We start from the raw sequence: 24340 nt of genomic DNA, 5'->3' as shown, positions 1-24340 counted from the left end.
TGTATATGACAGACCCTCCTCCTCTGCAGGTTCTAGCCCCTCTCCTGGACATGGTGTATCGCAGTGATGAGAAGGAGAAAGCCGTCCCTCTCATCTCTCGCCTCATGTACTACGTCTTCCCCTACCTGAAGAACCACAGTGCCTACAACATGCCCAGTTTTGGTGCAGGTGCCCAGCTTCTGAGCAATCTGAGTGGGTACGCCTACACCAAGAGGGCCTGGAGGAAAGAGGCCTTTGAACTCTACATGGACCCCCTCTTCTTCACTATGGACGTCTCCTGCACCCTCCAGTAAGATTGGATTTGTGTGTGCGTGTGTACATTACATGTACATTACATGTAAATATTGACATTATTATCATCAGATAAAATGTCAAAAGAAATTGACTATCTGACCTCCTGACCTGATTTCTATAGCTGGAGGTCTATCATCGACCACCTGCTGACCCATGAGAAGACCATGTTCAAAGACCTCATGAGTAAGTAGAGCCACCCAACCCTGTGTGTGTGTGTGTGTGTGTGTGTGTGTGTGTGTGTGTGTGTGCGCACGTGCGTGTTAACTCTGTGTGTGTATTGCAGGCATGCAGAGCAGTTCTCTGAAGCTGTTTCCCAGTGTAGAGCAGAAGCCCATGTTACTGAAGCGTCAGGCCTTTGCTATGTTCAGTGGAGAGTTAGACCAGTACCACCTCTACCTGCCCCTCATCCAAGGTGGGTGTGCTTTTTGTGTATTTAGGCATTTCTTTGTGTGTGTGACTGAATGCTTTGCATGAACATTGCTGCTGTGTGTCTGAGTGTGTAGAGAATGTGAGTGTGTGTGTGTGTGTGTGAAATGTTATAAGGTCAATATGATTATGGATGGGCATTTTAAATGATTTCAGTATTCTAATATGTTTATTTTTTCAGATTTCCGGACAGTCCAAATACATGTACAATTTTGTTAACTTGGCAAAAATAAATAAATTAAGACTTGCTCGTGCAACTCGATAGAGCCGGTTTACTGTGCTCTGCTTGTTTCAGCAGAAGGGTAGGGCGAGAGAGGAGCAGAGATCTGTATATAATGACAAGATGCTCATGCTCGTTGTCCCAAAGGTGGGCGACCAAGCTTAGGTCCAAAATAATCCCATCGAAACGCATTGGGCTTATTTTGGACAGATTTCAGCGGGTGTGTTCCAAACCGACTTGTACTAGTTTGACAAACTTGTTGCTGCCATAGATAACCTATCATACCAGCTGGTAGTGCCAGTCTTGACTACATCAACTAGTTGTAAAGGCGGCAGGGTAGCCTAGTGGTTAGAGCGTTGGACTAGTAACCGGAAGGTTGTGAGTTCAAACCCCTGAGCTGACAAGGTACAAATCTGTCGTTCTGCCCCTGAACAAGCAGTTAACCCACTGTTCCCAGGCCGTCATTGAAAATAAGAATGTGTTCTTAACTGACTTGCCTGGTTAAATAAAGGTAAAATAAAAAATAAAAATAAATAAAAAGAAGCTAGCTACATTAGCCAGCTACACTATATATACACTAAAAAGTATGTGGACACTGCTTCAAATTAATGGATTCAGCTATTTCAGCCACACCCGTTGCTGACAAGTGTATAAAATCAACACACAGCCATGCAATCATAGACAAACATTGGCAGTAGAATGTTCTTACTGAAGAGCTCAGTGACTTTCAACATGGCACCGTCATAGGATGCAACCTTTCCAAGAAATCAGTTTATCAGATTTCTGCCCTGTTATTAAGTGCTGTTATTGTGAAGTGGAAACATCTTGGAGCAACATCGGCTCAGCCACACAAGCTCACAAAACGGGACCGCTGAAGCGCGTCACACGTAAAAATGATCTGTCCTCGGTTTTAACATTCACTACAGAGTTCCAAACTGCCTTTGGAAGCTGTTCCTCGAGAGCTTCATTAAATGGGTTTCCATGTCCGAGCAGCCGCACACAAGCCTAAGATCACCATGCGCAATGCCAAGCATCGGCTGGAGTGGTGTAAAGCTTGCCGCCATTGGATTCTGGAGCAGTGGAAACGTGTTCTCTGGAGTGATGAATCACGCTTCACCATCTGGCAGCCCGACGGACAAATCTGTGTTTGGAGGATGCCAGGAGAACGCTACCTGCCCCAATGCATAGTGCCAACTGTAAAGTTTGGTGGAGGAGGAATAATGGTCTGGGGCTGTTTTTCATGGTTCGGGCTAGGCCCCTTAGTTCCAGTGAAGGGAAAGCTTAACGCTACAGCATACAATGACATTCTAGACGATTCTGTGCTTCCAACTTTGTGGCAACAGTTTGGGGAAAGCCTTTTCTGTTTCAGCTTGACAATGCCCTCATGCACAAGGCGCGGTCCATACAGAAATAGTTTGTCAAGATCGGTGAGGAAGAACTTGACTGGCCTGCACAGAGCCCTGACCTCCACCCCATCGAACACCTTTGGGATGAATTGAAACTGCGACTGCGAGCCTGGCCTAATCGTCCAACATCAGTGCCAGTCCTCACTAATACTCTTGTCAATTTAGTGTATATAAGCTTCTGACCCACGGGAATTGTGATGCAGTGAATTATAAGTGAAATAATCTGTCTGTAAATAATTGTTGAAAGAATTACTTGTGTCATGCACAAAGTAGATGTCCTAACCGATTTGCCAAAACTACAGTTTGTTAACAAGAAATTTGTGGAGTGGTTGAAAAATGAATTTTAATGACTCCAACATAAGTGTATGTAAACTTCCGACTTCAACTGTATGTGAGAATGCTATTCATTGACTACAACTCAAAATTCAACACCATAGTGCCCTCAAAGCTCATCACTATGCTAAGGACCATGGGACTAAGCACCTCCCTCTGAAACTAGATCCTGGACTTCCTGACTGGCCGCCCCCAGGTGGTAAGGGTAGGTAACAACATATCACCACTCTGATCCTCAACACGGGGGCCCCTCAGGGGTGCATGCTCAGCCCCCTCCTGTACTCCCTGTTCACTCTTGACTGCACGGTCAGGCACGGTCAGGCCTGATCACCAACAACGATGAGACTATGGGAAGGAGGTCAGAGACCTGACCGTGTGGTGCAAGGACAACAACCTCTCCCTCAACGTGATCAAGACAAAGGAGATGATTGTGGACTACAGGAAAAGGAGGACTGAGCACTCCCCATTCTCATCGACGGTGGTAGTGGAGCAGGTTGAGAGCTTCAAGTTCCTTGGCGTCCACATCACCAACTAACTAACATGGACCAAGCACACCAAGACAGTCACCCTCAGGAGACGTTCTGCCCACAAATGTTCTATAGGATTGAGGTCAGGGCTTTGTGATGGCCACTCCAAAAGATGTGCATGGGTCCTCAGTCAAAAGGTTTTACAGCTGCACCATCGAGAGCACCCTGACGGGTTGCATCACTTCCTGGTATGGCAATTGCTCGGCATCCAAACGCAAGGCACTACAGAGGGTAGTGCATACGGCCCAGTACATCACCGGGGCTAAGCTTTCTGCCATCCAGAACCTCTACACCAGGCGGTGTCGGAGGAAGGCCCTAAAATTTCAGAGACTCCAGCCACGCTAGTCATAGACTATTCTCTCTGCTACCGCACAGCAAGCGGTACCGGAGCGCCAAGTCTAGGTCCAATAGGCTCCTAAATAGCTTCTACCCCCAAGCCATAAGACTCCTGAACAGGTAAGCAAATGCCTACCCAGACTATTTGCATTGCCCCCCGCCCCCCGGAACGCTGCTCTCTGTTACTCTCTGTTATTACCCACGTGTACATAATTACCTCGACACAGGTGCACCCGTACATTGACATTATCTCTGTACCGGTACCCCCTTTATATAGCCCCACTCTTATTTACTGCTGCTCATAAATGTTTTTTTCTTAACTGCATTGTTGGTTAAGGGCTTGTAAGTAAGCATTTCACTGTAAGGTGTTGTATTTGGCTCATGTGACAAATAAAATTGGATTTGATTTAGTAAACCCGATACCATCATGCAGGTTCGTTAGTGTACAGTCAGTAAGCAGTTTAGCACTGACACCGACAGGGCCACTGGGAAATGAATTTGTCAAACCAAAAGCTTACCTTGACTTCGAAGATTTCCAGTGTTGTGTTGCATAGCCAGCTAGCTAACATAGCATCACTCTTTTTGAGCAGGGTGTTTGAGTAGGCTAAACTAGCTAGCTGCATTTGTTAGCTAAATAAGTGAAACTGAAAATGTTTTTTTTTTATGAAATCTCTCTCGATCTCTCTATGGCTTCTCCTTCTTCATTTTGGAACACTGTTCAACTATTTTCTTTCTCTCTCTGAGTCAACTACTCACCATATTTTATGCTCTGCAGTGTTAGCTCTGTACCTTATGCTTTCAGTACTAGATTCATTCTCCGATCCTTTGATTGGGTGGACAACATGTCAGTTGATGCTACAAGAGCTCTGATAGATTGGAGAACGTTCTCTGGAAGTTGTCATAATTACTGTGTAAGTCTATGGAAGGGGGTGAGAACCATGAGCCTCCTAGGTTTTGTATTGAAGTCAATGTACCCAGAGGAGGACGGAAGCTAGCCGTCTTCCGGTTACACCATGGTGCTACCCTACAGAGTGATGTTGAGACTTCTTTAGACCTTCATTGCAAAAATGTGTATTTTAATCAATTATTTGGTGGTGTGAATAGTTTTATCAAAAAGGATAACTTTTTAAATGTTCAATTTATTTTGATGTTTTATGGATCTCCCCTTCCTCCTCTGGGTAGCTTCCACTGATTTTATTTAAATTTCAGACAAGGCCTTTAAAAAAAAAGCCTATTTAAAAAATGAATACTCTCTTACTCAAGTAATCGAATACCTATGTTTGTTCAGATATATGAATATTCAAATAACCGTACCCATCCCTAAATGTAATGATCTCTCCTCCCATCCTCACTCAGAGCGGCTGACAGAGGCTCTGCGTATGGGTCAGACGCCCTCCGTCTCTGCTCAGATGTTTCTGACATTCCGTGTTCTTGTGCTGCGGATCTCCCCCCAGCACCTCACCTCCCTCTGGCCAATCATGGTCACAGAACTGGTGAGGAACAACCCCACACTGATGACATCACTTCCGGTCACTGTTGATTTTCTGACATGTACACCTACATGCATTGTGGCAGGTAAAAAGAAAGTGTTTGTCCAGTCCTGTCTTCTAATGGTGTGTCTCTTCTCTCCGTTTGTCAGATCCGAATATTTGTTCGGCTGGAAAAAGCCTTGTTGGAAGAAAAAGAGGTGTCAAAGTGAGTCAGTCTGCCCATCCATTATTTTATCTACATATATAATATCAATTTATCAGGCAGTGTATCATGTGAATATCTTGACTATGTTTCATTCAGACTTATTGTGTTGTCTCTTGCTTTTTCTCTGTTCTCCTTCTACTCTGTCATTCTCTGTCAGGTTGACTAAAGTTGTACGTGGGGCCATGGGGAATGGGCCATTGGCATTCCCCCAGCCAGAGTTGGACATGTACCTGTCTGCCTGCAAGTTCCTGGACACCGCCCTGGCCTTCCCCACAGAGAAGATGCCCCTCTTTCAGATGTAAGAGCCTCACCGGCTTAGTATCTGCTTAGCATGTATGTAGGGTGTGCTTAGAATGATTACAATTGTATTCCATTCTCTCTTGCTCTTGTGTGTGTGTCTAGGTATCGCTGGGCCTTTGTTCCAGAAGTGGATATGAGCTGCTACAGTGGCCCAGAGAATAGTCTCCTGGAGGGAGAGCAGGAGTGCAAACCCCATATTGTCAAAGTACTAGAGGCACTACACCAACGCTACGGAGTAAGGGAACACCCTATCTTGCACTATGCGCACTCACACACACATTCTTGTACGACTAACCTTGTGGGGACACACAATTCAGTACAATTCAAAATCATATTTTCCCTAACCAGTGCTCTTACCTTAACCCTAGTTCCTAACCCTAAACCTAATTCTATCCTTAACCCCCTAGAAATAGCATTTGACCTTGTGGGGACCAACAAAATGTCCCCAGTTGGTGAAATGTTTGTTAATTTACTATTCTTGTGGGGACTTCTGATCCCCACAAGTATAGTTAAACATGTCCACAGACACAGACACTCTCACACAAAACTCAAACACACATGCATATCGACAACGCAAACACACATACATACACACACACACACACACACACTTTTACACTCATCATATGCTGCTGCTACTCTATTCTTTATTTGACTCTTATCTATCCTGATGCCTAGTAACTTTACCCTGCCTTCATGTACATACAGTATCTACCTCAAAAACACTCTATATACAAAAGTATGTGGACACCCCTTCAAATTTGTGGATTTGGCTATTTCAGCCACACCGGTTGCTGACAGGTGTATAAAATCCAGTACACAGCCATACAATCTCCATAGACAAACATTAGCAGTAGAATGGCCTTACTGAAGAGCTCAGTGACTTTCAACGTGGCACTGTCATAGGATGCCACCTTTCCAACAAGTCAGTTTGTCAAATTTCTGCCCTGCTAGAGCTGCCCCAGTCAACTCTTAATTGCTGTTAATGTGAAGTGGAAATGTCTAGGAGCAACAACAGCTCAGCCGCTAAGTGTTAGGCCACACAAGCTCACAGAATGGGACTGCCGGGTGCTATGTTTTTTTCCTCAGTTGCAGCACTCACTACCAGCTTCCAAACTGTGTCTGGAAGCAACGAGCAGGTGTCAACATACTTTTGGTCACCTCTCACCTCTGCACTTTGATCTGGTTCTGGTACTCACTAGATATACCTCCATTCTTGTGTATATTATTCATGTGTTACTATTTTATTATGTATTATAATTTCTTAACTATGCATCGTTGAAGGGTTTGTAAGCAAGCATTTCATGGATAAGTCTACACCCATTGTATTCGGTGCATGCAACAATTAAAATTGGATTTGAACACACACACAGTTATCGAGCAAAATATAAAGTCCTTATATACACTGTGATAACGAGCTGACTCAATCATGCAGTCCCAACGTCCCTTTCTGATGAGCACGTCTTTTCATTCCAGATGCTGAGCGAGGAGTCCTCTACGGAGCGTCTGGAGTTCCCCCTCCTCACCCGTCGCTTTCTCACCTCCATCACCCAGCTTGCTCCCTTCCTCCATACACTCACCTGTTCCTTCCAGGGCACTTCATCCAGCAGCCCTCCAGATTACCCTGTGACAGACTACCCTGCAGCCTGTGCTGACCAAGTCCTGAAGAGACTGGAGCACATCACTGAGGAAGAGTTCCTGGACTCCATGGAGAGTTAGAACTCCACCAAGGATCTAGATCTTAGAACGTAGAGGAAATGACAACTAGAACCATAGAAATGGAATGTGTAGAATGGGCACAACCACTGAAAGCGATGTTGTATTGTAGGCATATGCCAGCTAAATGGTCATCTTTTGGGATGTTCTTTTGAATTTTGAATTGTTTACCTTACCTGGTTGAGATTTAACACGTCTATATAGGATATTCTACATTTGAGATACTCTAAAATAATCTAGAATTAACTGACACAAACTGGAATGGCAGTTGGGGCGGCAGGTAGCCTAGTGGTTAGAGTGTTGGACTTGTAACCGAAAGGTTGCAAGATCGAATCACTGAGCTGACGAGGTAAAAATCTGTCGTTAACTCACTGTGCCTAGGCCGTCATTGAAAATAAGAATGTGTTCTTAACTGACTTGCCTAGTTAAATAAAGGTGAAATACATTTTGAAAATTAGTCTGAATGTGCTGGCTTAAAATAAGAATAGTACTGATACTAGCTGGCTTTTAGAGGTGACACTGGTCATAAAAGAAGCACCACTGTAACCAAAGAGTGGGACAGCAGTACTGACTACTAATTGCTCTACAAAGCTCTCCATAAACCTGCTCCCTACTATTAGCATATGTTGTAATATATTCCAATGAGACAGGAGTAGATGGGTATACCTGCTGGTCAGTGACTATGGGACCTCTAAGGCTTTTAATAGAGGATGGTTGATTTTTTTATGTTTAAAAAGCTCTGCTTGTCATCAATCATGTCACAGTTTTATTTGTGGGTAAATTCTTTAATGTGATTTGTGTGCACAGTAATACCTCTAGATATCTAATAAGTTAAATAACGTGTGGTATCTGTTCATGGGGAGTCTCTATTTTTAGGTGTTTTGTGGAATGTTTGGACATATGGTGCTTTCAAAGCAACTCAGAATCTCTGAAATTTGACTTGGAAACTAGTTGTAGAATGATGAGGCCCAAGTTTCTAGAATCAACCAATAGGAAGCTCTATGCAAACAAATGTAAATTGACTCAGAGGTTCAGTATTCCACTTGTCATGAATACACCATTACCACTCAACACAATTTTATTCTTCAAATGTGAATGCTTAACTAAACTATGTAAATGTTTGACCTCCTGAAAAGGATTACTTGTTAATATCCAAATTAATATATCATGTTCTGCAAATAAAAAAAATAAAAAAATGTCCACCCGACTATTTACATTGACATGCAGGTCATAAAAGAAGCACCACTGTAACCAAAGAGTGGGACAGCAGTACTGACTACTAATTGCTCTACAAAGCTCTCCATAAACCTGCTCCCTACTATTAGCATATGTTGTAATATATTCCAATGAGACAGGAGTAGATGGGTATACCTGCTGGTCAGTGACTATGGGACCTCTAAGGCTTTTAATAGAGGATGGTTGATTTTTTTTATGTTTAAAAAGCTCTGCTTGTCATCAATCATGTCACAGTTTTATTTGTGGGTAAATTCTTTAATGTGATTTGTGTGCACAGTAATACCTCTAGATATCTAATAAGTTAAATAACGTGTGGTATCTGTTCATGGGGAGTCTCTATTTTTAGGTGTTTTGTGGAATGTTTGGACATATGGTGCTTTCAAAGAAACTCAGAATCTCTGAAATTTGACTTGGAAACTAGTTGTAGAATGATGAGGCCCAAGTTTCTAGAATCAACCAATAGGAAGCTCTATGCAAACAAATGTAAATTGACTCAGAGGTTCAGTATTCCACTTGTCATGAATACACCATTACCACTCAACATAATTTTATTCTTCAAATGTGAATGCTTAACTAAACTATGTAAATGTTTGACCTCCTGAAAAGGATTACTTGTTAATATCCAAATTAATATATCATGGTCTGCAAATAAAAAAATGTCCACCCGACTATTTACATTGACATGCTGCCCCCCCCCCCCCCCCTTTGATTTTACACTGCTGCTACTCATTGTTTATTATCTATGTATAGTCAATTTACCCCTACGTACAAACTACCTCAACTAACCTGTATCCCCTAACCCGGATTACTCTGAGCCAATTGTGCGCCGACCTATGGGATTCCCGATCACGGCCGGTTGTGATACAGCCCAGGATTGAACCCAGGTCTGTAGTGATGCCTCTAGCACTACGATGCAATGCCTTAGACTGATGTGCCACTCAGGATCCCAATAGCATAATATATGCAGGTTTTATAACTTTATCAAAGCCAATGATTCCTTTGGCCGGCTTTCCTTCCAGTTCTCTGCTGCCAATGACTGGAACGAACTGCAAAAATCACTGAAGCTGGAGACTCATATCTCCCTAAATAGCTTTTAGCACCAGCAATCAGAGCAGCTCACAGATCACTGGACCTGTACATAGCCCATCCAACTACTCCATCCCCATACTGTATTTCATTTATTTATCTTGCTCCTTTGCACCCCAGTATCTCTACTTGCACATTCATCTTCTACACATCTAACGTTCCAGTGTTTAATTGCTATATTGTAATTACTTTGCCACCATGGCCTATTTATTACTTTACTTCCCTCATCCTACCTCATTTGCACACACTGTATACAGACCTTTTCTACTGTATTATTAACTGTTTGTTTATTCCATGTGTAACTCTGTTTTGTATGTGTCGAACTGCTTTACTTTATCTTGGCCAGGTTGCAGCTGCAATTGAGAACTTGTTCTCAACTAGCCTACCTGGTTAAATAAAGGTGGGGAAAAATAAAATAATCTAGGGAGGCAGGTGTTTGTGTTCCGGGTCAATACCAGCGTCTCTCTTTTAAATTGATATCAATTGGTTCATGAATAAACAGATAAATTAAGTTATTCTTCAACACTCCAAGGAGTGTTCAGTTACACCCACCAAATGGAGCAAATGTACCTCAAAGTCTGTTCCAGAACATTTTGGGGAAACGTGTAGTTCAGTACAAACTGTTCCGCAATGTAGCAATTGTTCCATCGAACTAAAAGCACCCCTGACTTGTCCCACAAGCTGACTTCTGACATCTACTAAAGAAATTACCAAGATAATAGCATTTTAGTCAGTTAAATACAACAAAACATTGTTTATAAAAAGCAATATTAATATGTTTTTGTAACACTATATGTTGTTTACAATCATGATATCTGTACTTTTAGTTTATGGTTGAGCTTGTGTGAATCGGCATTTTTCAACGCGTTCAAAGGAAGTGAATACATTTAACTGGTAATTATCACCTTCCCACTTGGCTATAAATGCAGCATTATTATTCAACACACCCACTTGGCCCAGCTGGGTGGTTCCCTCGCGCTAGACTTGTGCATGTTTTCCCTTCTGCATTTCGGAGAAGATGGCGTCGCAGAGAGGAGTCCCTATAAGTAAGGTAGGCGTTAACATGATATTTTACTTTTACAGTATCTCGCCACAACCTGTTGACATTGTGCTATGTAGAAGTAAATGATGTGCAGTTGCTTCTGATTATAGTGATTAAACTAATCATCGAAATCATAGCACGTTTTTGGTCTCGATCAGTAGTTTTTACCTGATAAAGTAGAATCCTGTTGAAAAAGTATGTAAAGTACTGTTTATATTCCTAAAACATATATAAAATTATACTGTTGCTTTTTTATTTATGGCCCACTGTCCAAGGGCCGGTTTTAAATATCCAAATTAATAATCAATATGTTGAAATAAATTATGATATTTTGAAGACTGATATGTAAAAGTTACTGCCTACACACACACACGTATCACAATTGTGTTTAGATTATTTGTATTTGGCCAATTCGTAGCCTACCTTCTAACCGGCACACGCAGCAATATTTACGGAGCGGTCACTCAAGACTGGAATTGGTCGCTTGTTCTACTGTAATAAATCATGCGCGCAAATATACCAGTCACGTCGATATTGTTTAAGTCTATAGAACTCGGACAATAACCGCTGGGACATGTACGGTTTGCACACATCGAACAGACAAACTCAAAGAACTTTGGTATAGGCTACTACTTCTGTCTGTCAAGATATGACAACCTGTCGTAGCCATGTATCAACTTATATTTCTGTGAGAACGTTATTTCGATAGATGGAAAGGAAACAACACGTTTTTTACTGGATAATTTAAACAAATCACCACCTCATAATGATTTCTAGATAGTGATAGGGGTTGGCATTCATTTCAATGATAAACCCTTAAGTCCATGACTTAAAAGTCCTCGGATCACATTAAGGGAGGATCGCCCGATTTTGTTTTCTAGCCACGGTGGTCTGAAAATGACAGCTCCATTTCCAATGCCGCATTCAAATCAACTGGGAACTCTGAACTGGAACATTTCCGAATTCCGAATTCAGTGCGTTCAAGACAACTGGGAAGTCGGGGAAAAAACGAGCTCCGACTGTGAAAAATCATAAAAACCGAAAACTCGGAATTCCAAGTCGGGAACACGGGCCTCTTTCTGGAACTCATTCTTTCCGACCTGAAGATCACTGACATCATGATTCGACCTCGTTTTTTCCCCAAGTTCCCAGTTGTCTTGAAAGCGTATTCTGTCCCAGTTTGAACTGGTTCGAATGACAAAAACAGTGGTACTAAACCAAAGATATTGATATATTTTAAGCAATCGATTTTGTGAGATCGTGATGACTATAAACAGTAATACTAACAACATCGCCCCCTGTATATAACCTCGTTATTGTTATTTTGTGTTAAAACATTTTTTTTATTCAACTTTATTTGATAAATATTTTCTTAACTCTTCTTGAACTGCACTGTTGGTTACGGGCTTGTAAGTACGCATTTCGCGGTAAGGTCTACACCTGTTGTATTAAAGTTGGATTAGATCACCAATCTGAGGTAAAGGGGATGTGTATTTCCTTTCATTTGTGTGTGGTGAAAACGTTCATCTGTGTAATGTAGTAACACGTTCTGACTACTATAGAGAAATGAGCGTAATATAGAATAATCAAATCAAATGTTATTGGTCACATACACATGTTTAGCAGATGTTATTGCGTGTGTAGCGAAATGCGTGTGTTTCTAGCTCCAACACTCACTTCTCCAAATCAAAGCGCCAGATTTGTTCCCACTACTAGACAGTCCAGAGGCAAAGTCAAAATTGATGAATACAAAATGTTCCTTTTTGGTCTTAATTCAAGGTAAAGGTTAGTATTGCGGTTGATGTTAGGGTTAGGTTTAAAACTGTATTTGAAGAGATAAATTGTAGAAATAGGCGGTATTTACAGATTTTCTGTTTACCCGGATAGTGACAAGCATCCAGATTGGCGAAGCATCCAGCTACAGATTATGCTTGGTCTGCGAACTTCAAAGTGCATGCAGGTGCTTCTCAGATGGTATTTTTGCATCTCAAATGGTATGTGCACACGCAACTTGTAGATATTTGTTGGTTGAGTGTTTTGCTTTAGTCGGTAACTTTGTTCCAGGGCGTCAGTGTGCTACCAGTCGGCGTACAAGCTCTGGTCCAGGGTGTTATGCTAACCACTGTTGATTGTGCAGCCAGCTAGTGCACACTTCTTAGCTAGCTAGTGTAGCCGGTGCTATACTGCACCGCTGTAACTCTGCGTTGTGTGTGGTTGATTGAGACTATAAACGTGGACTTTGGAGATCAGATAGTTTTAATCAAGCAGAACTGACTCTCTGTATCCTGCATCTGCATCCAAAAGGAAATAAAACATTTGTAGAGCACATATGTTCTGAGAATCGTCGCCTCTTTCTCTCTCAGTGCATCAAAAATGATTTTTGAATACAAAAATTAATACACTCTCTCCTTATTATACATAACATATTTTACATAGACAAAACCACATACCTGCATCCAAAAGGAAATAAAACATTTGTAGAGCACATGTGTTCTGAGAATCGTCGCCTCTTTCTACAACAGATGCACAATAGGAGGGACTGGGCTCATTCGAGGAGCTAGCCATCGTTCACACATACAATAGCCTGCTAATACCTTAGCTAGCTATTAACCACATGTTGAATTCAGAATATTGATATCATCCTAAAAAAGTACAATTGTAAGTGCATCTTAACAATACCATCCACTTATGAGTAACCTCTAAATATACATCATTATTCATGAACAAAACACTGTGTGTGTATGACTTTGTACTTAAAAGAATCAAACTTTTCTGAAGACAGAAAAAGCCTGCCTACCTCTCTCAGTGCATCAAAAATGATTTGAGCACGCAGGGCAAAACGTAAGTACACACTCCCCTTCTCCCAGGATGCAGGCATGCATAACAAATCAACACAACATATTGATATATGAACCTGGTGAAATTCACATAGTAATTTAACCTCTAGCGTCGAGCAATCCTGTATCCGGGAGCGTAATCATAGCCTCAAGCTCATTAGCATAACGCAACGTTAACTATTCATGAAAATTGCAAATGAAATGAAAGAAATATATTCACTCACAAGCTTAGCATTTTGTTAACAACACTGTCATCTCAAATTTTCAAAATATGCATTTCAACCATCGCTACACAAGCATTTGTGTAAGAGGTATTGATAGCTAGCATAGCATTAGCCTAGCATTCAGCAGGCAACATTTTCACAAAAACAAGAAAAGCATTCAAATAAAATCATTTACCTTTGAAGAACTTCAGATTTTTTCAATGAGGAGACTCTCAGTTAGATAGCAAATGTTCAGTTTTTCCAAAAAGATTATTTGTGTAGGAGAAATCGCTCCGTTTTGTTCATCACGTTTGGCTAAGAAAAAAACCTGAAAATTCAGTCATTACAACGCCAAACTTTTTTCCAAATTAACTCCATAATATCGACAGAAACATGGCAAACGTTGTTTAGAATCAATCCTCAAGGTGTTTTTCACATATCTATTCGATGATAAATAATTCGTGGCAACTGCCTTTCTCCTCTGAACCAAATGGAAAAGTGCACGCAGCTGGAGATTGCTCAATAATTTCGACGGAGGACACCAAGCGGACACCTGGTAAATGTAGTCTCTTATGGTCAATCTTCCAATGATATGCCTACAAATACGTCACAATGCTGCAGACACCTTGGAGAAACGACAGAAAGTATAGGCTCATTCCTGGTGCATTCACAGCCATATAAGGAGACATTGGAACACAGCGCATTCAAAATCTGGGGCACTTCCTGTATGAAATTTCATCTTGGTTTCGCCTGTAGCATTAGTTCTGTGGCACGCACAGACAATATCTTTGCAGTTTTCTTCCCAAAGCTGTCAATTATATGCATAGTCGAGCATCTTTTCGTGACAAAATATCTTGTTTAAAACGGGAACGTTTTTTATCCAAAAATTAAAAGAGCGCCCCTTATATCGAAGAAGTTAACAACTGTTACATTCACCCCTCCTGAATTTCACCAACCTTGTAAAACAACAAAATAACTTACCAAGCTCAAGGCTTAATTCTGAATTCAGCTCATAGCTACCCATAGGGTTCAGGGCAAGTGAAAGTTGGTCAGGCCTTCAACTGCCCCTAGATGCATAGTGCCTCTTACACTGTATCTACATTCTTAGCCTTAAAAAAGAATCCTGTACTAAATCATCTCTCTGTACTATGTTAAACTTACACCTTCTGGTGGATTGACTCTATTAGTCTCTTTACTGGTTTAACTACCCTCCCTGCCCTTGTGCAACCTGCCACTGGGCTAGGGGCCATGGTAACTAACGGTGGCTCTGGCCTTAGATCATTGATCAGAGGTGGGTTTGAAGGAATCAGCTCCAGAATCTCAGAGGTGCTTCCCCGGTCATTTTCCTCAAGCAAACAAGGTTCTTCTGGCTCTGACTTTCCATCCGATGTCCAGAGCTCGGAGTAATCGCTTGAATCCTCCGCCAGCCAGGATGCACTTTCCTCCCCAGAGTCCTCCATGTATTCCCTGTCCAGTCCATTGCCGGAGTGGGTGACCTCTCCTGCATCTACATTGATTGAAGGCCCTGCAGCATCACTGTCATTGAAGTGCACTGAATCATCAATTTCAAATGGCAGGAAATTCACTTGCAGCAGTAGATTCCTGTGAACCACTTTCTCTCTGCCGTAATGGTCTTGGAATATGTACGTGTGAGTTTGTGGATTGACTGAAGTCACTTTGAAAATCTCGGGGATCCACTTGTCAGCCAACTTGCGGCGGCCCCTTTCACCCTTGTTGGCGATGAGGACACGATCCCCCATGTACAAACCGATGCCTTTAACCCGCTTGTCATACTCCCGACCTTGTCATCTCTGTTGCTTGTCAGTGTGCCTTTGGGCAACACTCATAGCTTCCATCAGCCCAGTGATCAGAGTCTCAACATACTTGTTGCAATCCACAACACTGGAGTCGTCCAAAACATTGCGGAACATAACATCCACTGGTAGCCGAGGGACTCTACCAAACATGAGAAAGAATGGAGCCTAGCCCGTAGTCTCCTGAACAGTGGCATTGAAGGCAAATGTTAATGACTGGATTTGTTCAGGCCAATGTTCTTTGGTTTTCAAGGGCAGACTCCTGAGCATGCTACCTAAAGTCCTGTTGAAGCGTTCAGTTTCTCCATTCCCCATTGGGTGATATGCTGTGGTTCTTGACTTTTGGACACTGGAGAGCTTAAGCAGTTCTGCTATTAGCTCACTCTCAAAATGTGCAACTTGATCAGTATGGAACCTTGATGCAAAGCCATAGACACAGAAGACATGATCCCACAGTTTACGAGCTACTTACTTGGCTGTTTCGTTTCTGCATGGCCATGCATGGGCAAGTTTAGTGAAGTGGTCAGTCACCACCAGAACATCAACTGAGTTCTTCTTACTGTCTTCCGCTGTCAAAAAATCCAAACACCAACTCCATGGGAGAGCAAGTTTTGATGCTCTCTAACGGGGCTCTAGCCGCTGGCTCTGGAGTCTTTGCTAGAACGCATCTCTGGCAGCAGCGCACATACTCCTTGATGTCTCTCTCAATTGCAGGCCAGAAAAATCTCTGTCTGGCCAGAGCTAGAGTTCTAGCTTGGCCTTGATGTCCTGCAACGTCGTGAATGCCAGTCATCGCTTTGAGTCTCAACACCTCTGGCAAGACATACTGGAACTGGTTTGTGTGACTCTCCTTAATGACACGATACAGAACTCCCTCTCTTAGGATCAAGCGATCCCACTGTTTCATCAGCAACAACACTTTAGAAGAAACATTGTATCGATCTCGTCTGGTGGGCCATTTCTTATTGAAGATGAAAGGGATGACCTTGGAAGTCACAGAGTCTTGCAGCTGGAGATCTCGAAGTTCCTCGTGCGAGAGTTCAGGCAAGGTGTCAATACCAGGAGAAAGCAGCCGTTGGGTGTTGGAACCAAGCTGGATTTCTTGCATCTCCGTTGAACATTCCCAGTCAATATGGAGCTGACATATGGCCTTCACTTCAGCAGTGGTCAAAGAGGTTATCTCCTGGGGATAAGAAGCCCAACGGAAGGCATCTTGGACATCATTCATTGTCCCAACAGCCTCAGACAGAAGCGCTAGGTAGGACTCCCTCATCAGTCTCTGCGCGACAGTCACTGCAAAGGGGTTGCGGCTCAGTGCATCTGCTACTGTATTCTTGCTGCCTGGGATACGCTTCAAATCAAAGTTGTACGGTGCCAGCTTGGCAACCCATCTTTGCTCGCAAGCGTCCAGCTTGGGTTTTGTCATGATGTATGTTAACGGGTTACTATCTGTCCAGACAGTGAACTCGTGCCCCTTAAGCCAGTGACTGAATTTCTTACACACACTCCATTTCAGTGCTAGAAATTCAAGTCTTTGTGCCGGATACCTTCTCTGCGACTTACTCAGGGTCTTGCTCGTAAATGCTATGGGCCTTGCCTTATCTTCACCTTCAGGTACTTGGCAAAGCACATCCCCAAGACCATCCAAGGAAGTGTCAGTGAAGAGAATGAACGGCCTCTCGAAATCAGGGTGAGCTAGCACGACACAATTCAAAAGAGCATCCTTGAGCTTCTGGAATGCAATGACACACTCCTCAGTCCAATCCGATAGCGTCAGTTTCCGGAAAATCCCACTGTTGCCCTTCTTCCCATCTCTTCCTCTTCTCTTTTGACCTCCAGTGAGTGCAAACAAAGGTCTGGCTATAGCAGAACAGTCAGGAATGAATTGCTGGTAATATAATACCATACTCAAGAAGGATTTCAGCCTCCGAGCAGAGGGAGTGCATCCATCTGCCTCCATCAGCTGAGCTTGGCTCATCTTGGCAATGGCCTCCACCGTCTCAGGATCCACTGACACACCGTCCTCTTTAATGATATGTCTGAGGAATTTCACTGTTCTTTGTAGAAAGTGGCATTTTTTGGGTGCCAGCTTGATATTGTTGGCTCTTAGACGGCTAAACACAACTTCAAGTCGCTGTAGAGCCTGTTCCTCGGTGGGTGCAAAGACCAACAAGTCATCTAGGTAACAAAGGAGATTTGAGAAGTTTAGGTCCCCAAATATACTCAACATCATTCTCATGAAAGAGGCTGGGCTGTTACACAGGCCTTGTGGCATGCGATTGTACTCATAAAGTCCCATCGGTGTGGTAAAGGCTGTGTACTTCTTGTCCTCTTCGTGAACTGGAATGTTATAAAATCCTGAGGTCAAGTCCATGGTGCTGAAAAATGCACTGCCACCAAGGGCTGCGAGGCAATCTGCTTGATGAGGAAGGGGATGAGCATCCTTCACCGTTCGTGCATTCATCCACCTGAAGTCAGTGCATAACCTCTGACTCCCATCTTTCTTCCATACCATGACTAAAGGGGAGGCATACTCACTAACTGACTTGCGTATAAGACCTACTTCTTCCATATCTGTCAATACCTTCCTCAGCTTCAGGTAATGAGCAGGCGGAACTCTTCTGAATGGTAGCCGGAAGGGTCTGTCATCAACCAGGTGGATACGGTGAACATAACCCCTGGCTTCTCCGCAGTCCAGATTATGTCTTGAGAAGATGTCTTCATATTTTGTGATGGTATTCACAAGCTTTTCCTTCCACTGGTCAGCTACCTGGCATCCATCAATGTCAATGTCTACTAATCCTAGATCAGACAGTCTTTGTTTCAGATTGTTGCAGCCATTGTCATCCGGCTTCTGTTCCATTGGGGTTTTCCTCACTTCATGAAGGCCCTGAAAGATTGTTGCATCCTCAACAGCCAAGCATGTAGACACATCGGCCAACGTCATGTTACGTCTTGGGGTGAGATGTTTGTCAGAACAGTTTACTACCTTTTAAAGGGACCCAGCCATCTCCCCACATGGGTGTAATAACTCTACCCACGAGTATGTTTCTGGGCATGACCTTTGACCTGGTAGGTTCGACTATTACAGTGCTGCCTGAAGACAATGCCACATTTTTAGGAAGTTTACCCCAAACTACGTGTTCAGTTTTGGGCGAAAGAGTCACAGCTTGAGTGAGCTTCACTGTCCCAATCTTGCCATCGACTTGCTGTCCCTTCCATCTTGTGACACTTGTCATCATCTGCAGAAACTGCTCACCCTCTGGTGAGTGGGTCTGGCCATCCATGTTGTTCACGAGCTTGTTGTTCACGTCAGTGCCTTTCATCTCATGCAATAGATGCTTAATGACATTCGATCCCAGAATGAGATCATCACGCTGTCCAGGAACAAAATGAGTGGGCACTTTAACATCAATCCCATAGATTTGCATCTCCAAATCATAGAAACACTTTGTTGAGGTCTTCTTCCCCCCACACCCCACTAATACTAACTTTGTGGGAGACTGATAATGCTGAGGAAGGGCACCTGCTTCCAAAAGTCTCTGCTCCGCATGTTCACTCAATGTACAGGCCATAGACCCAGTGTCAAGCATGCCCTTAAGCTGCACTTTCCCATGTACAGACACAGAGGCGTAAAACAAATCTGAAAAAGCCACAACTTCTTGTGAACCTAACATAACAATTTTCTCTCCTTCTTTCAAATCAGAGCACAAAATCTCATATGTTTTCTCGAGATCATCAAATTCTTTCTTGGGGGTAGACAGTTGAACACCCACATTTCCCCCCTTCACCCGTGGGCCTGTCAGTTTAATGGTTAATGCTGTGGTGGTAAGTTTCTCTGCTGTTGTGGTGGGGGTCTCTCACCACCGGGATTGGCATAGCGTTCCCCCGGTTTAGGACAATTTGACTTCCAATGATCTGGGGAAAATCACCTGAGGCACAGGTTCTCATGTCTACAGTGCATCACATTTGGTTGATCTGTTGAGCCACAAACCCTGCATTCCCTACGCCTGAAGGGTTGGGTGGGGAAAGATGGTGCCTTGGCCTGTGTCTGTGAAACCATAACGGGTTGTATGCTCTTCTCTAAGGTACGTTCAAGCAGGTGAATGAGTCTCTTGATACTTGCACTCTGCCCATCTTGTTTGGCGCTTGATGTAAGAGAAGTGTCACTGCACGCACCAGCATTGACACCGCCTTCACATGGAGTTATCTGGGGATGTACTGTTACTTGCTTTGAGGATACAGAGGTAGATTGACACATGGTGGCCTTCCTGCGGCGTTCATGTTCATAGATTCTCTCCTGTACTTCACTCGCAGTCCATTTCTCAGCAGACTTGTATTGTAATACTGCTGCCAGTTTGGGGTCTGGGCAGTATGTTACAAAAATCCTAACGACATCAGAGTTGGAGCCGTCAATCTTCTTACCTTGTCTCTTAAGGCCCTCGTCAGCGACATCTACGGCCTTGTTCAATCGAACCCAGTACTCCATAACAGCCTCTCCGGGTACAGGTTTAGTATTGTAAAAATCAGCCAAGGGCAAGCATGAATAGGCCAATTCGCTGAAATTCTGTTTCAGAATGTCAAATACAATCTCTGGCTTCTCTGTAGGATCAACTTTAAATTTATCTTTACCATGTCTCTTGCTTTGCCAGATAATCGACTAATCATCTCATCTGATTTGTTCCCCAACAGGACATCCCTTCCTCCTCAAGTATATTCTCATCAACTCCTCCCATTCATGAATGGAGCATTTGTACCATTTGTACCATCTCCTCTATATGTAGGAGGGTCCTTTATGTCTGATTGCATGATGAACTTAATTTGACTGCGATCTACATGTCCTACTGACTCTGAATGATGATCACTTATCTTTTCTGTACTTACTGGTGGCTCATAAGTACTGGACCTGCCACTCTGCAGTTCTTCCCTAATGGAGCTTCCTATTTCCCGGGCTAGCTGAGTGACCAGCTCAGCTAGACCATCTACAGGGGCATTTGGATTAACACTAGATGAAGGGCTTTCATCCAATTTTTTTGTGGAGCAAAACATGGGGGAACCTCCTGCACCTACACACTTTACAGGGGTTTGATCAGAGTATGAGAAAAACCTCCCCCTCCCAGCAGTGAATTTGGGTTCATCACCATTATAAGATGCCATGCCACTAAAGTTAAGTTAAAATGTCTGTTGATGAACACACTTCTATGTTGGTTAACGATAAACAGCGCTCTCAATACATCAGAAAAAATAAACAGGAAAAAATGCCACAAGGCGGCAAGAGTACCTCAATGATATAATTAGTCTCTAGAGCAGCAGCGCCGCGGTGATTGAGCTGACGTCGATCAACGATGAATCCGGGTCACGGCACCAATGTAGCCGGTGCTATACTGCACCGCTGTAAATCTGCGTTGTGTGTGGTTGATTGAGACTATAAACGTGGACTTTGGAGATCAGGTAGTTTTAATCAAGCAGAACTGACTCTGCATCCTGCATCTGCATCCAAAAGGAAATAAAACATTTGTAGAGCACATATGTTCTGAGATTCGTCGCCTCTTTCTACAACAGATGCACAATAGGAGGGACTGGGATCATTCGAGGAGCTAGCCATCGTTCACACATACAATAGCCTGCTAATACCTTAGCTAGCTATTAACCACATGTTGAATTCAGAATATTGATATCATCCTAAAAAGTACAATTACATCTTAACAATACCATCCACTTATGAGTAACCTCTAAATATACATCATTATTCATGAACAAAACACTGTGTGTATGACTTTGTACTTAAAAAATAATCAAACTTTCTGAAGACAGAAAAAGCCTGCCTACCTCTCTCAGTGCATCAAAAATGATTTGAGCACGAGCACGCAGTCCAAAACGTAAGTACACACTCCCCTTCTCCCAGGATGCAGGCATGCATAACAAATCAACACAACATATTGATATATGAACCTGGTGAAATTCACATAGTACTTTAACTGTTACACTAGTACACAATTCTTAGCTAGCTAGTACTCACTTCTTAGCTAGCTAGTACACACTTCTTAGCTAGCTAGTACACACTTCTTAGCTAGCTAGTACACACTTCTTAGCTAGCTAGTACACACTTCTTAGCTAGCTGGTACACACTTCTTCGCTAGCTAGTACACACTAGATAGGTAGTAGGCCTACACCACCAGCTAGCAAGTACACACTAGCTAGTACCTAGCTTCTAATTCTACAAGTAATTTCACCACTAGTGCGGGTTGGTGGCGGTAAAACACCATCCTTTCTGGCATCATTAGACCTATCTGAGCTGGTATGTCTCACAGTCTGTGTCCTGAGAAAGTATCTGCTGGAGCCAGACCCTATTGCCAGATTGTCCATTCAGTCATTGGTTTAAAGCAAAGCCACCGATCACTTGACACCATTAATTTCTATGTGAGGTCTCATCACCACCTTGAAATGTATCCCAATTTTTGTTCATTACGCACCCATTAAAACTACACACAATGACTGTTCTGTTGTACTAGCAAGTGAGTGACAATACACTTTGTTCTGTTTACTCTATAAGTAGACCAGATCCATTTGACAAATGCATGTAGGCCAATGACCAGGTTAAATGTAGTGAAATACAGGGGATTCTATTAATCTGGCCGGGTAGGCGTAGTTTGCACCGGGTGAAAAGTGATTCTATTCATTTTGGAACCAGGCTGCCATGCAGGGCTGAGCACCCCTGACTTGTCCCACAAGCTGACCTCTGGCCAACTACAAAATCAGCTCAAAACAAAAATGATGTAAGTTAAGCACATGGAGTAATGAGTAGGATTCAGGATTTTTCACATGCAAAAGTGATTGCTTTTGATAACTCTTTATCTAGTTTGAAAATTGAAATATATTTTATGGAAAAGATATGTTTCTGAACGATGGATCAACCACCCAACTTTGGAGTAGTTAGGTATAATTCCCTGCTTGAAAGGAGCTAGCTAGTAGTTCCTGGAGACTTCTTGCAATTGTGCTCAGCTAAAACTACACACAGAGACATAAAAATGGTATCATTGTGTGACTTTGGGTAAGTTGGAAAAATGGCTTAATTGACTAAATCCGAAGTATCCCTTTTAGTAGACCGGAACTGTGACCATTTTTTACAATGGTAAACGGACAGTGTAAAACATCTTCAATTATCCACCATCTTTGAATGCATTTGAAGCCAAGGGAGTCGGCAATGATGGCGTCTCATAGAGAAATAGGTCACGTTCCTCTGCCCAGGAGTTGCTGACACATGCCAGATTTAAACAATGTCTGGATAGGTATTTTATATGTCAGCACATCATATGCTATAGCAATCTGGTGACCAACGGCACAGTCTATGATGTGACACAACCATTGGTTGATGCATGCAATGTCTGAGTGTACTGGTGTGAAATTCCTAGCTAGTTAGCGGTGCACGCTAGTAGTATTTCAATCAGTGACTTCACTCACCCTTAGACCTTGAAGTGGTTGTTTCCCTTACTCTGCAAAGGCCACAGCTTTTGTGGAGCGATAGGTAAAGATGTTTTGTCAGAGGCAGTCGTGTTCAGAGAGTCCGTGGTACAAACCCAGGTTGGGGCGAAGGACAGAAGTAAGACTGTTACATTGATGTTGTTGACCCGGATTACTGGTTATTGCAGAGAACTAGGAGGTTAAAAGGGGGGGAAGGGGGGTGGGTGTAACCGGTGTGAAATGGCTAGCTAGTTAGCAGTGCATGATAGCATTTCAATCAGTGACTTCACTGGCTCAGACCTTGAAGTAGTTGTTTCCGTTCCTCTGTAAAGCTTTTGTGGAGTAATATTGATTTAAGGACATTAGTGTAATAGAAGCAACTATTGGTACAATGATTGTATTTGATTTATAGATTTTTACACAGATTGGCCACTAATATTGCCAGTGTATCTTTCGTATTTCCAAAACCGTATCGCAAGCGTAGAGCGTTTGGGAAGCGTCTGGTTATTTGCGTCTGACGGCATGTAGGAACATGGAATGATGTAATGCAGTTGGAGTCATGATAGGCACGTCCCCATCAGAGAGCGTGACATAGTTGCAGATGAGCTCTCACATTTTTCAACAGGTTTTTTTACAGAAGGATAGATTTGAAGTTAGATAAACTTGGATTTTTCAGCAGGTACATGTGCAGGATGCTACCCTCCACAGCATGGTCTTCGCTCCAGATCAAAACTGAATGCCGAGTTAAAGGCTCCCAGGCTTGCAAGGACAGACCAGATACAAATCCAATTAGCACTAAGGTGTGAAGTAAATGGTGTCAAGGCCTTTGAAGCATCCTCTGAAGCCCTCTCCTACTGTTCAAAGACCATTCCCTGGCATTTTCTACAAGAAATCTGCCTCCAGAAATTAAATATTCTCCCAAGTGGGTGTGACACCTACTCCCGTTGCCTGCTGCTTGGATTTCACTTGGAAATCTATTCATCGTCTGCCCCCCCTCCCAATCTGGTACAGGTACCCCCACCACACACACCCCTCTCTCCCGAGCTGTTGCTCTCTTCTAGCACTCACACACTGTTGGGGTGAGTGACTCTGAACTTACAATGGCTAGCCCCAAGATGATAATTATATATTTAAAAAATGTATTGTGCATGGGACTCCGACTATTGTTTACACTGACATTAGGCCTCCCATCCTATTCTAGCCACCTCTCGCCGGCTTTGGATTCATGTTACCTGATGAAATTGCTATACAATATGATCTTGTTGCCATCTGATATCATACGTTCTTACATACACCTCTAGGAAGAGGGAACGCAACACTCTGCTACAACGCAACTCCCCGTGGAGTGAAAGAGGTATGGACTGTAGGTGCGAGTAAGGATGACAAAGGCAGAGATTAGTACCGTTTA

At 43.0% G+C, this 24340-nt stretch overlaps 2 protein-coding genes across 9 annotated transcripts in view; both read left to right on the top strand.

Moving 5' to 3' along the window:
• LOC135547435 (protein dopey-2-like) overlaps positions 1-8473 on the top strand; it is a 51424-nt gene extending 42951 nt beyond the window's left edge. For all 3 annotated transcript variants that reach the window (XM_064976457.1, XM_064976459.1, XM_064976458.1), the window contains 8 exons: positions 30-289; positions 416-477; positions 578-706; positions 4899-5035; positions 5182-5237; positions 5395-5535; positions 5640-5772; positions 7014-8473. In XM_064976457.1, the coding sequence (XP_064832529.1) occupies positions 30-289; positions 416-477; positions 578-706; positions 4899-5035; positions 5182-5237; positions 5395-5535; positions 5640-5772; positions 7014-7256 (1161 nt within the window). In that variant the 3' untranslated portion in view covers positions 7257-8473. The remainder of the gene's footprint in view (positions 1-29; positions 290-415; positions 478-577; positions 707-4898; positions 5036-5181; positions 5238-5394; positions 5536-5639; positions 5773-7013) is intronic.
• A 2062-nt stretch (positions 8474-10535) lies between these two features.
• LOC135547434 (MORC family CW-type zinc finger protein 3-like) overlaps positions 10536-24340 on the top strand; it is a 39961-nt gene continuing 26156 nt past the window's right edge. For 5 of the 6 annotated variants that reach the window (XR_010456712.1, XR_010456713.1, XM_064976456.1 and 2 more), the window contains exon 1: positions 10536-10626. Coding sequence is in view for 3 of the 6 variants with exons in the window: in XM_064976456.1 (XP_064832528.1) it covers positions 10594-10626 (33 nt within the window). In the remaining 3 variants the exon portion in view is untranslated. The remainder of the gene's footprint in view (positions 10627-24340) is intronic. The other variant, XM_064976455.1, reaches the window with a different exon arrangement.

This window comes from Oncorhynchus masou, chromosome 10, assembly GCF_036934945.1.
Source record: "Oncorhynchus masou masou isolate Uvic2021 chromosome 10, UVic_Omas_1.1, whole genome shotgun sequence".
Lineage (NCBI taxonomy): Eukaryota > Metazoa > Chordata > Actinopteri > Salmoniformes > Salmonidae > Oncorhynchus > Oncorhynchus masou.
The sequence above is the reverse complement of the archived record's forward strand: the minus strand, read 5'-3'. Positions and strand labels throughout refer to the sequence as shown.